This window comes from Citrus sinensis, chromosome 4 (genome assembly GCF_022201045.2).
Source record: "Citrus sinensis cultivar Valencia sweet orange chromosome 4, DVS_A1.0, whole genome shotgun sequence".
NCBI classification, from domain to species: domain Eukaryota; kingdom Viridiplantae; phylum Streptophyta; class Magnoliopsida; order Sapindales; family Rutaceae; genus Citrus; species Citrus sinensis.
Window position 1 is genome coordinate 24493500 of NC_068559.1, and position 14006 is coordinate 24507505.

Here is a 14006-nt window from a genome sequence, read left to right on the forward strand (position 1 = left end):
GTTATTTAAAGTTCTATTATGAAAAAATAAAATAAAATAAAATAATGAAATAAAGAAAAGATATTTTAAACATTTAATATTTTAAAAAATTTCAACTTTTACTCTCAAAAACCTAAAATTTAAGCTTTACTAATAAATGTGAAATAACTTATTTAATCTTTAAAAGTTCTACTAAGAAAACAACCAAACAATAACAAAAAATGTTAAAAGAGTTTATGGGATTAAATAAGTACTTATAATCATTAGATAAGTCATGGCAAACAGACACTTAGCTTTAGTTGGCTCTCTATATCCTTATCCGCGGTAAACCTTACGAAAAAGCAATGGAATAATTTAGGTGCGTTGGATGAAAAATTCGGATTAAATCATGATTTTATTTAAAAGGATAATTATTTAATTTTGTTCTAAATTAGTTGTGAAGAGAAGTTATTTTGATTTAAGATGACGTGGAAACATAAAAGATTAAAATTAACCCGACAGTGAATGACTAACTTTGTATAACTTTGGTTCGTTTGATTTATGACGATATGGAAACATATGCGCTTATGAGATTAAATAAATGCTTATAACTATTATATAAACCATACCAAACAAGTACTAATAAACTAAGAGAAACAAAGTTTCTAAAAAATAAAAATATTAATTAATTTAAATGAACAAAACTTGGATGTTAGTCCTTTTTATACTATTTTGAATATCACAAATTTACCAAAATAAGCAAACCAATAATATTATTTTATAATAAAATCCTCTTAGTCTATATAAGAGAAAAAAATGACACCCAAATTCGATACTTAAACAAATGATAAAATCTTGAAAAAAATAAGAAAAAAAAGAAAATAATTTAAAAACAGAACGGCAATAGTAATTTTAGGTCTAGTTAATCTGATCTTAAGTTTCAAAATAGTGTATTAAATGCGTAAAACAGACATTTAGCTAAAAGGTATCTATTCATTCTACACAACCATTCTACGTCAACTTATAAATAAAATCAGTTCATTCATTAATTGAATAGTCTATTCTTTCAAGTTGCACACAATAAACATCCTGAACAGAATCTCCAACGAGATTTGATCTTAAAATTAATCATGATGAAAAAAAAATTGATTCAATTCAATTCTCAAATTCGTACTAATAAAAAAAAAAATCTGATTCACAATTAGCCGGCCGACAGAGAACTCCTACTTTACAAGAATAGCTAGAAATGCCTCCTATTTGATAAGCACAGATGATGTTGAATTGCCTCCTTTACGGGGGTCCATGGAAGACGTGATATGCAGGGTAAGAATTTCAAAATTTTATTTATTTTTATTTATTTTATTGTTTAACTTAAGGAGAATTCAATACTTATCCTACCTATGTAAATCTGGTCTTTTTATTTATGGAAGCGGGTCTTTTTTTTTTTTTTTATCTATGTAAGCAGATTTGAACTCTGATTTTTTTTTTTTCAACATAAAAAATTTCATCATCTAAACTAGATAACACCCACTATTAAGACCTTAAAAAAAAATGTTGCTCCTATACATTTTTTCCCTTCCTTTTGAAACAATGTTCTAGTCTTCTAGAGTCAACATAATACTACCGCACCACACTTCCAGAATATCTACTTCCAGGGAGAACGCTTTGGTATGATGAGTTTCATCTTTCTAACCTTCAATTTCATAAAATGAAACATCAGCTCCTGCACACGTTATATAATTTTCGAATAAAAGCGAAAACTTTTAGCTTGATGAAGCGTTGTCAGAGATGTGTAACACGAACACGAGGGGACATGCACACACGACGTAACACATCATCGATTGTTCCATAAGTTGAAGTCCACCAATAACCAGAAGTAGGTCAATTCATAAATATTTTTGTGGGCACTGCATCAAATTAACGGAGACAATGGAGAGAAGAGCGGATTTTGGATTAAGATAATACAATATGAGTGTTGTCGCTGCCCACTTTTATTTGATCCACTAAAATAACATCCCAACACAACACAAATTCCCTTTGTGGAATGTGGCTCCCCAATAAAGAGCAGAGACCAAATTCTCGTCAAACAATTAATTGACTTATTGCATAACACACAGAAATCATTTTACAGAATATTGAACAGTGCCTTCATGAATATACAGCTTACAGTTTATTAGAATTTAGAAGCATGGATCAAATTTAACATATGATTCATCAGCACTTAATAAAATAGCATTGCCCCAATCTTCAATCAGGTTGGTTATACGATAACTTCAGCTACAAATACAGTAGCCCACGACTTATTCTCTGATCTGTTGCCAGTTCCACACTAAAAATTGTTGATGCATGTTTCCGGATGTTGATAGCTCAGAGCATCCAGCCTGGAATTAAGCTGTGAACATCTTGTTCTGAAGTAGCAACAGTCCTTTCATGAGCTGTTACTCCAGGATTGTGACTGAAAAAATGTAAAAGGCAAATCAACACATATAATGAAAGCTAAAGGCTTTACGTGCAAATGATGCATTATTTACAAGGAGAATAAATTACCCCAAGTGCAATGTACCATTGCTGTGTAAATGGCCAAAAGAACCCTCCGAATGAGCAGGTTGGTTGCTGTATGTAATGTTTTGTTCCTCAGCTGCCCATGGATGTGATCTCCGAGCTGCATTAATTTCCTCCAACTGCAAGCTCCACATGAGATTCAAGGGAGAGCCGAGGGCATGGAATTTACAATCTATAAATACATGCACTTGTAGTACACTCATAAGTTTACTATGGATTAGGATGAAAATTTCTCACAAATATGTGGGAAAATATCTGCTCCTACTAAAATTTAGGGAAGTAGGGCCTTGAACCAATGCTTTTCTGTTGAGAGCGTGGGTTTTTTATTGCCTTGGTTGGCCATATTCTATAGCAATTTTTGTTTCTTGCACTCAAGTATATGCTATAGTTGAGGTATCTAGTTCCATTATTGAAAATTGATCCTCCAAACTCCATAGCCACAACATTGCCCCTGCTTCTTCGCAACATCTTTCCTTGTTTTATTGTTGGAATCAATTTTCTATGAACAAGTTTTGTTGACAACTACCTACCCCCGACAAAAGATTGCGTTTCATACACAACCACTTGGCCACAATTACAGTGACATGGAAATGATTAATTAGAGGGAATTAGCAGATGAATTAGACTAATGGGGAAGAAAAATATTTCTTTTTCTCGACCCAATTAGAAGCACAAAACGCACTTTCTTTTGGTGATGCACAAACAGAAATTCTCTCTTTTTCTCTGATAATTCTATAACCAAAATATGGGAATGTAGTTCAGCAGCTCCAAAATATTTAATAAGCACTTGTAATTGTAGTTTGGCAAATTGTGTGATTTTACTCCAAAATTATTTCATAAAAAATTATATGATTTTTATTATTTTGTCAAAATTAATAATTTTTAAAAATCATATTCACTACTATTATCAGGGTCCGGCTACGGTGCCCCTCTGATACCATACTCTCACCTTTTGTCTTTAGTTGTTGGTAAATTGCACTTAACTCCTTACTTTCTTTTTTATTTACATTTTCACTCAAATGTAATGAAAAATTATAGTTAACTCGTTACTCTAACCCCTAAAATTACTCTTCAAAGTTCAAACATATTTTCATTTAAAATTTGTTATTCCTAAACTATCCTCATATAATGAATATATTTATAGGTTCAAATAGTCTTATCCTTTAATTTTAGTTTTCACTCATTAAAATTATTTGATCATGAACAAAATATAATTCTCTAATATAATAAAATCTAAAAAAATCTATCTTATAATGGGTGTTTAGGAAGTGAGAAAATGAAAGAAAATGGGGGGACATGAGAGAGAGAGGAGAGAGAAAAAAAGAGTAATGATTAAAAATTAAAATACTATTATTGAGTATTGTCTCATAGCATATGTAAATGTCATTGCACCTAGAAATTATAACTTTAAATTCTTCATGTCTAGAAGCGGGTAAAAGGTTCGGTGGTTGAAATAGAAAGTTTTGAGCAATTTATTTGTAATCATAACAATAAAATTACCAGTGATTGTATGCAATTTTTTTTTTAACTTATAATGATTAGAACCAAAATGAGAAAAATATTTTTGGAAACAATTGTGATGGTAATTAATCTTTTTCTTCCTTAATTTTAATAAGGGTATAAGTAAATTCTATATGATCAAGGTGGTTGATGGTTAAATAAATAAAAAATCTAATAGATGAGGATGGGCTAATCACATTAAGAGCAGAGTAATACATGTCAATTTATTTAGTGTGAAGTCAAATTTATCCTATAGTAAATAGTGATTATTAAATAATATATAGATCTATTATATATTAAATAATTAATATATTAATGCAAATTTTAAAATAAGTTATAAAAAAGTCAAACTAGGTAATGGACTTAGGTGTAAAAATTTAAAACGATTTGGAGTTATATTTTAAAATGTTGAAAATTTATTATTTTTTAACGAGCAAGCAAACAATAGGGATTGTAGAGCTAATAACCTATTAAATCCATCTAAGCCATTGAACTACTTTGATGTTAAATCTATGACTCATAATAGCTGATAAGAAAATGATAAAAAGTGGGGGTATGGTGTCACAGGGGCACCATAGCCAGACCCCTATTATCAACTCTTATGCTACAAGCATCCATTTTCAAAACTAAAATTTTTAAGCAATAACGCAACAATACCAAACAAAGTCTAAATTTAAAATTGTGCAAGCTTGATTTACCTTCATACTTAAAATATTATTGGCTTCCAGCAACATTTCTTCCTGCAAAAGTATAAAGGCATGTGGGAGACATCATTTTATGTGTAATCTACATGTACATATGAGAAACTAAATTTAGTTTATAAATATATACCTTCCTTTGAAGTTCAGAAAGCTTATCCAGCTGATTCCGGGTCTGCAGTTAATGAATAAAGTGAAGTCACAAATTGGTCTATCTTATTTAAGATCATATTGAATCATATTAAGATCTTTCTCCAGAATCGGGACCACATTACACGTAAATATTGCAAGAATCAATTTCTTATATTCATGTATAACTTAGAGCCTATGTTTAATTTGAAATCAGTCCGGTTGTAGACTAATTTTATTCATTGTTCTTACTTTCTTTAACTGTGCCGTAAAATAAAAAAATGACATTGCATTCTCTAAAATCATATTTAATCTCCTCAAGTTAAGGGATCCCAAAAAATTGCCTAGTTAAATTGGCCCCTTGCAGTGGATGAGAGATCAAAAGAGACATGTTTAGGCTAGCTCTGGCATTGACGTGTTATGGCTTAAAACTCACAGGGGTTGTCATATAAAATCACTAAATATTGTTTTGTGCTTATAATTCATTTTGGAAAACAAAGAGATGTTTGTTTAATCAAATTGTAAATATTTGGTAAACACTTTTTATAGCTTTCACAAAATAAAATAAAACAAAGCCTCTATTTGAAGTTTCATATTTTTACATCTATGTGCACATCAGATTATTCTTCTGTCGTTGTGGATGAGTGCGCTGAAGAGAAGTGAATCCACTACAACTGACAGCAATCAACATGCCTCATCTTTTAAATTTTTAGATTTCGTTCCAAGTATCAGTGGGATGCAGCTTGATAAATGAGGAAGTTATTGTAACACATGTAACATTATTAATCATATTTGGTTTAGATGTATCCATTTATTATTTTTATTTTGATCAACCATCAATCAATGAATCTCAAAAAAGCAAGCCAAAAGAAATTAAAAAAAAATGAATAGATGATCTAAATTACTACATATCCCATATTGTTATGAAAATTAAAAAAATAATAATATAAGATATAAGATATATGACGACGATAATATGTCACATCAATTTGTATGAGTAGAATTTATATTTCTAATATCGTTATTTAAACACGACACGCGAATAAGCCTCTTAGGAATCAAAATTGCTAATGGTTACCTTGAGTGACCTTACTCGGCCCAATGAACTGCCCAGCTGTCTCTCAAGCTGTTCCAACTCCTCTAAGCCTAAGCGTCCCAAATCTTCCCCAAAAAATTGTCTAAAAAATGAAGATTGAGTCGCAGTTAGCATTAATATGTAGATTACCTAAGAAAATGCAACATATAATGCTTGTTGAGGATTTAAGGGCTTAACAAATTGGTTCTTTAAGAACTTAATTGATTTAACGAGACTGAGCAAAAAACGGAATCAAGAGCAAAACTCAGAACCGAAAAACAAGAAATGAAGAACTGTTGCACGTAGTCAAATTGCGAAGGAAAAATCGACTCACTTTATTTATTAAAACACTGGTGATACAAATCAGATCTACAGATGCGATTGCGTAGATCCCAAGGAAACAATTCTATGCAAAATGAGTAACAAACAACGAAGAAATCGAACTCTGACACCAGGTGCTGTTAATCAACTCCTTTTATATTAATATTTCTGGAAAACGCATGACAGACTCCTCATTGCTATGCAAAATATCACTAAGCCCCTTGAACTGAAGTTAATCTACATATTGGCCTATCACTTCTTCAATATTTTCATTTAAGTCCAAACACTCAGATGCTTTATCTCCACAGTTCTAAATATGAGTAGCAACTTGTTAAAAAATTTTGGAGTCCTAAGCCATGTTTGGTTGGAAGAAATTAAAGAAGAGGTGAGTAGCAAAACTAAGAGAGAGGAGAGAAAATGAGAGAAAGAGAGAGTCAATTTCAATTTCATTATTTAGTTACACATGTAATTCATCTCTTTTTCCCTTATTTCTTTTTCCTCTCTTCCTTGTCTCTCCTCTCTTTTCCTCTACTTTCATTTCTTTAAACTAAACATGGCATAATAGTTCAACCATATACGTGGTGAATTACCTTTGCAAGTGCTGTAGGGCCTCATGTTTCTCTTTGAGTTTTATGTATTCCTCGTAGCTGGCCTGCTTGAGGAAGTTGCATAAATGAAATATGTCTATAGCCACCATGACAAAATATTCTAAAGAAAAACCTGGCAACACTCAATATCCAAAAGAAGGAAAAAAATCTAGATTCGGTTCAGTAATATTATAACTTTTGAAATAATTATTGTCAATTATGGTATAAAAATAATCAGTTTCCAAGAATATATAGTTAATCATTTAGTAAAATTTAAACTATTTCTAAAACTATTGTGAATTTTAAAAATATTTAATATGTATTTTGTAAATGTTACTGCTAAATTATTATGTCAATGTAAATGACGGAAATTTATAAAAATGTTGAATGAAAATAACTTCCATAAATAAAAAATGGTTAATAATGTTTTTATTGAGTATGTTAAATGGTTAATAATATTTTTATTATGTTATTTATACTTTATTCTTTTTTTTTTTTGGTCAACTCATTATTGGTGGCTAAAAAAAGTATTTTAATTATAATTTTTGTTCTATTATCGCAAAAAAATTGATAATAAACAAATTCATTACAATTTTGTTCAAATAACGCATATATTTGTATAATCAAAGTATTAAGGAAAACATAATAGTATTGACCATCTCTTAAATTTACTAATTTAATTTATTCTCATTGAGGAAGGAAAATTTTGGGTTTATATAACATGTGAGAATATGTTTGAAATTATGTAAAGGATAAAATTGATTTCAAAATCACAATTTGAAAAGCTACTATGTCCGGCAATTTTATACACACACACACACACATCAAAACAATCCCAAGATGAACATTATCTAGATCCCAAGAAAAAAACCAGTAAATTTAAGGAAAAAATGATGTCTCCAGTAGTAATAACTAAGATCTTCCTCAATCAATGTCATTATGACATAAAAAGCAGTTATCTGAATGAGGATCAAGATCATAATTTCATTTGAATAAGGTTATAATCAAGATTATTATGGCATGCAGCGGCAAAAATCAAGATTGCTAATTGCTATGAACAGAATCATGATTCAAATGTGATGTTTATTTTCCTTCAATATCATTGTTAAATTGAGCCTTGTAGCCATTAGGAATGAACAAGAATGATGTTTATTTTCTTTGTACAGTCTCTCATTTTATACAATTTCCTACTTAGCATATATGTAGAACAATGAACTAACCTGCGTCTCTTTGGCTGATTGATGATTTGCTTGCAGTGTTCCATAACTACACCTTTCATACTTCTCAAGTGTCTGGTGCATACTGAAATGTTGATAGAAAATCAGGGACGACAGTAAGGATATGCGAATCTAACTAGAAAGATAGTATTGTGCAAAAATACTTAAACTGGGGAGTTATGCTGCAAATTCATCTAATATAGTCAGTGCTTTTTGGATGGAGCTAGCTACCGCTCTATAGTTATCCATCATGTAACACAATCAGCGTGAATGATATAAGCATCACTTCATTTTCTCTCTCTTTTTGTGAAGAATGCATGCAAAGCTACACAGTAAGGGTGCGTTTGGTGTGCCGCACTGGATTGGATTGTACTGGATTGTAATAAAATGTATTGTATTGGAATGTATTAAATAATACAGTACCATGTTTGGTCGAATATGGAATGTATTATATATTTTTATTATTTAATAATATTAAATAATAATAAATAGCTATTATTTATTTATTTTTTAAATTAATATTAATGAATTTAATAAATATTTTAATTTTAAGTTAATTTATTATTTAGATTTATTAATAAAAATATAATTATCTGCAGTAGATTTCAGCATCTTTTCTTATTCATCAATTAAACATAAATTAATATGTTAAAGAAATATTATATTTGATTTGTATTGAATTTAATAACTAATATAAATAATAGTTAAAATAGAAAAAGAGATGTGCAATTTAGACACGCAGGGGGAGGCGGGTCTTTTTTGCACCTCAATTACCGCACAATCTTTTCAAGCCAGGTAATTGTTTTTTGCAGCCAAACGCGGGTCTGAATTTATATTACAAGACAGACCCTTGTAGACCCGCCCGCCAAACATACCCTAAGTGGCAATTGCATAAAGCTTGATGGCAACTAGCTGGATCTGCCATTAGTCTAATGTTTTTTTTTTTTGGGGGTAACTTTTTTAAGCATAAAACAGCTGATAGTTAAATCTTTCATATGAGTGGGTTTGGTCCCTAATTTTTTGTATCAATCAAAGATATTTTACTAACTATACTAATTAGCATAAACAAAATTTTCTGTATTTGAGAAACTGAAAATGCCGGAATCTGGTGCCACAAACAATCATAAATGAGAAATTTATAAGCTACTATCTTTGAGAGATCAAAGATGAGACATTAAAACTATCAAAATCTCACTAACATGCTGATAGCGATTTTTTGTTATTTGAACACTGATTCAGGTCTTTCATTCCATTGGAACATTTTAGTTGGGTACCTTCAGGTATAAGAATATATAACCAATCAAACTTATAGATGGAAAAGATAAGGAAGATAAGAAAAGGAAACAAAAATAAATACAATAATTTTTCTAAGAATTAAAATTAATTTGCATTGCAAATTTTTTAAAAAAGGAAAGGAAAGGAGAATAATAATTAGCACACAAAATTTCCATAATATTAAAACTTGAAATGAAATTAACCTCATAAAATTACAAATCATTTAGTATAGCTCATACCGTTTACTATTTAAAATAAAGATTTTTAAAAGATTTTGATGGAGATGAAAAATCTCACCAACTAAATACCAGCCTTTTGTCCCCTATTACTCGAACAAAAGACCAACCAATTTGACTATCTTTTAGGGATTAATATTTTGAGTTTAAAGTAAGAATGATGCATAGACATTAAAAAAAAAAACTAACACAATTCTAAATTTAAAAAAAAAAACATGGTTTTGCTTGATATTAACCAACACATATGAATTGTCAATGCATAACATACTGCATGTAGGTTAATCAAATTTTTGGTATCTATTCTTAATAGATCCATGCACAAATAGATACATCCAAACATGCAAACTTCCAATCCCTTTGACTACATAATATCTTTTCTGGGCAATATCCAACACCCAATCTTTACTTCAGTCCAATTGCTTACATGAGTTTGCACTAGCAAAAGTAAAAAGGGAGTATTTTGTACTGTCAACTCAGCTCTCTATCAACGATTGAATTGAAGGGAAAAAGAAAGTTAGACTAACAGATCAATCTTGCTTGTACACATCCAAAGGAGTGGTAAGGGAAAGGCGAGGGATTCTAGCAAGATAAATCAATATGGAAATAACCAAAAAATTCATATAAAACCAATGGTTCAACACCCCGTAAAATGTCGTCAACTTGAAATTAAATAACAAAACCTTAAATGCACATGTACTAACGATGTTCTTACATATATCTTGATTACAAGCTCAGTGATACGAACATAATGTCAACATATAGTTTAGGTTGTCATTTGATATCACAATGACAAAAGGGCAAGCTCTTATTTTTCTTATTGGAAATCCATGACCAACTCCTCAGCATGATTTGGAAATTAGAAATAAATTAAAATGGAAGGACACAATAAAACTACAATATTTGTGAGTGTTTAATTTTTAATTTTTATTTTTAGATTTTTTTTTTTAAAAAAAAGCTGAATTGTGTACCTAAACATTAATGGAATCACTTTTATAGAAGAATCAGTCAAAAAACAATCAACAAACAGAAAGACATTAAGGATCAAGTACGTTTATTTAGCACATCATCACTTCACAAATAAAGTTGATAAATTTGTTAAAGAGAGATGGAAATTTTCATTTATATAATCCACTTCGATCTAGCTAAGTAAGTTAATAATGAAGACATAACACTATGGAATCTATGGCAAATAAATATGTTAGGACAACAAGGGATGTTTCCACTGAGGCAGATCTCACGAAACAATGAAACTCACATCAAAATCCAAACAAGGGGGAAAAAAAGGATTTTTTTCCTCAAATAAAACTCCATAATACACACCATCTATGATCTAACACCAGAGAGGAAAGGAAGTATATTTCATCAAAAGAACACGTAAAAATCACCCATTTATCAACAAATCAACAGAAAGAGTTAGTAATAACGAAAAAGACACAAACCCAAACAAGAAATTTGCAAAACAAACAGATTCAAATACATGAATAAAAATAGAAAGAGAAAGTGGCACCTAGGGCTGCTGCAGAATTCATAGAGCTTCCCGCGGCTAGAGAAGATGATAAGAGCAACCTCAGCATCACACAAAACTGAGAGCTCATAAGCTTTCTTTAACAATCCATTCCTTCTCTTTGCAAAAGTCACCTGTCGATTTATTTTGTTCTCTATCCTCTTCAGCTCTACTTTTCCCCTTCCCATTATTAATATACTTACAAGTGCTGGATAGCTGGATGATTTTTTGTTTTTTTTGGGTTTCTTTAGGCTAAAAAATAAATTATAAATTAGTAGATTTTGTTTCTGCAGATCTTGTTGTTTAGGGCAAGAAGCTGGGATCAGGTTGCTTTGATAGCTAGGTTTAAGATTTAGTATAGAACACTCCTAAAAGGAGAGATTAAATTGACTTGATCTGAGTTGGGTACCTTTAATTTTGCTAATTGGTTTGGTTTCATCAGATACCAGCCTTTCCCAGCTAGATAAAGAATAAATACATTTGTACTATCAACTACCACAGCAATTTTTCTTCTTTCTTTCTTTTTTTTCTTTTCTTTTCTTTTCTTTAATTTACTTTGTTTTTGTTATTTGCATTTGGCAATAATAAAACGACTGCATTAGTGTCAAAGACAACCTTAACATTCCTGAGCTTAGGGTTTCTACGTGTCAAACCCACAGGGTCCTCAGTTCTCTAATGTCGGGGGAGTTCTAATATTCTTGACAATTTCACCCCTGCTAAGACCACCATATGTCGATTTCATCCCTGCTGCGGTGCTGCTGAATTATTGAAGAAAATGGTTGGTAAAATAAAACACTCTTAGTTCTGTAATCGGCAAAGTCTTAAGCGTGCTAAAAACATTACTTGTTATTAATTTAATGTTTATTGTGTGTGTATACATATTGTTACAATAGGTTCACAATAGGTTCAAGCATATATATAATTAGGGGAAAATAGATAAAGAGCAATGCTCTTCAATCCTGTCAAAAGTAGCCAAACTATCATACATGCTTCTTTATATTTATCTTTCCAGCCCTTATTAAAAAAAAAAAAAATTGGAACCTTCATTTGCTGTAATTACACCACAGCTCTTCCAAATAAAAATAATAAAAATAATAACAAAAGATAACATCTTAACAAGATTTTTTGTTGTTAAGTTTCTTTACTTGTTTAATGTGGGCAATGACAAAAATTATGAAACCGATAGCGGCCTCGCCAGTAGCCAACCAATATCCAGAGATTTGACTGACAGCTTGTAAGTTCGCGCATTGCCATTGCCATTGCCATTGGGGCGATAATTATGGTTTCATACTTTCATTAGGTTTTTAGGAGACATGTTTTGTTAGTATCAAAATAAGTGTGATTATTTTGCTCATGATAGTACTGCCTGCGGTCATTTCAACGGCTAGGTTAATTAATACGTTATTATACTTTCTTTCTAGCTAATTAAGGATTCAAAATTAAAATACCTCAAAGAAAGCAAAGTTCAGAAAGGTGATCCGTGATGATGAGGGACAAGGAGGCAGAAACCTAAATAAGTGATCTGATTGCAATGTCGCCCAGCAAATTAACACAAAACATGAACAAGACTACAAGCGTACAAAAACAAAAACAATATTGTAGGGACTATTATTTACTATATAGTATGGGTAGATTCAAACAGAGAGGTGGCGAGCAACTATACTAGAAGAGTTTTTGGGGATTCTAATCAAAAGAACTTGATCATCACAGTACGAGTAAGTAAATTCGAAGGGTCGTACTCGAAGGGTCGTACTTGTCAAACGCAGTACTGGTCTCGGCCACAGAAGATTTTTGCAAAGGATTTGTGTGTAAACTGCGGGTGAGTGTGACCAGGAGAAAAATGAATGAAGCGATGGCATTGCAGTCAAAAATCAAGGCAGTGCAGCACTGCAGCGTACAGAGCTTCTTACGTTTCGATTTCTGATTCGCTACAAGTCAAGTCCCGTTCCCCAATCGTTTCCTTCTTTCTTCTTGCTTTTCCTTTTTCGTTTTCTTGTTTTTTTCTTTTTTCTTTTTCGAGAAAATATTACCGTCAAGGTCAAGGTTTAGCTGCGGGAGTCTCGGTGTTCCGTGCGACGACGTGGCACGCGTTAACTCGGCACCAAGTAATATCATAGGCCAGCCCTGCGTAAGGAGAATTGAAGAGTGTGTGCGTGTATGGATGCTAATGGTATTCGCAAACTCACAAATTTTCTTAAATTTACCTCCAAAATTCCGTTTGTTGTGGGTAATTTTATAAATTATGAGCGGGTTGGATATTATAAATTAAAACCCACAGTAGGTAAGTTGCGGGTAGGTTAGGTATTAGTTAAATATTCGAGAATATCCATGCAACTTTTTCTAATTATTTTTTAATTGAAAAAATATTTAAATCTAAAAATATACTTATTATAATTTTGATTGAACTTTTTTAACTTAATGCATGAATTATTTCATTATTAAAATTTTGTTCTTTAGATTAGTATCTAAAATTATTATTCTTTAAAAAAATATTAATTTTAATCATTATTGTAGGAATCGTATTGGACAAGTGTTAATGGTGGTAAATGAAACAAAGATATTCCCTTGGAGCTTGTGTTGAATGATAATATGAAGTGATAATTGCTAAATTTAGATACTAGTTTGAGGCTTTTTTTATGGATTTCTATTTTTTATACTTAAATTTGAGAATTTATGTTGAATTGATGTTGAAATTTTAATTTTTTATTTACATTGGTTAAATTTAGAATTGAGTATGTTATGTCAAATTTTAGGTAATTATTATAAATTTATATATTAAACATATGTGATTTTAAATATGGAAACCTATAAAAAATATGTTGGGTACCATTGCAGGTTTGGTAATTGTCAAAAATCACAACGGGTCAATTTTAAAAAAATAAAATAAAACTCACGGTGGGTTACGGGTGGGTTTGGTAATGGCAACCATGTTGCGAGCGATATT

The 14006-nt window shown here is 30.8% G+C and overlaps 1 protein-coding gene across 3 annotated transcripts; it reads right to left on the reverse strand.

The window, feature by feature from the left end:
- Nucleotides 1-2034: 2034 nt before the first annotated feature.
- On the reverse strand, nucleotides 2035-11645 carry LOC102620094 (agamous-like MADS-box protein MADS2). Of its 3 annotated transcripts, none has more exons than XM_052439760.1 (8): nucleotides 11066-11645; nucleotides 8051-8132; nucleotides 6834-6898; nucleotides 5941-6025; nucleotides 4852-4893; nucleotides 4719-4760; nucleotides 2506-2639; nucleotides 2035-2413 (listed from the first exon to the last, which is right to left on the reverse strand). In XM_052439760.1, exons 1-8 carry the CDS (start codon nucleotides 11248-11250, stop codon nucleotides 2326-2328), a joined length of 723 nt encoding a protein of 240 aa, XP_052295720.1. In that variant the 5' UTR covers nucleotides 11251-11645; the 3' UTR covers nucleotides 2035-2325. The 3 variants fall into 3 exon arrangements, with proteins under 3 accessions (XP_052295720.1, XP_006484240.1, XP_006484241.1); XM_006484177.3 differs by having other exon boundaries at nucleotides 5926-6025; nucleotides 11066-11642; XM_006484178.3 differs by having other exon boundaries at nucleotides 5926-6025; nucleotides 6834-6895; nucleotides 11066-11640.
- Nucleotides 11646-14006: the final 2361 nt, after the last annotated feature.

What these genes read in the sequence shown, in the direction of transcription:
- LOC102620094 (XM_006484177.3), bottom strand. Translation starts at nt 11,250, where the DNA reads ATGGGAAGGGGAAAAGTAGAGCTGAAGAGGATAGAGAACAAAATAAAT. An exon ending in AATCAGCCAAAGAGACGCAG is followed by an intron (nt 6,899 to 8,050) that starts GTTAGTTCATTG and finishes AACTTCCTCAAG; the next exon opens with CAGGCCAGCTACGAGGAATA. An exon ending in AATGGTACATTGCACTTGGG is followed by an intron (nt 2,414 to 2,505) that starts GTAATTTATTCT and finishes ACATTTTTTCAG; the next exon opens with TCACAATCCTGGAGTAACAG.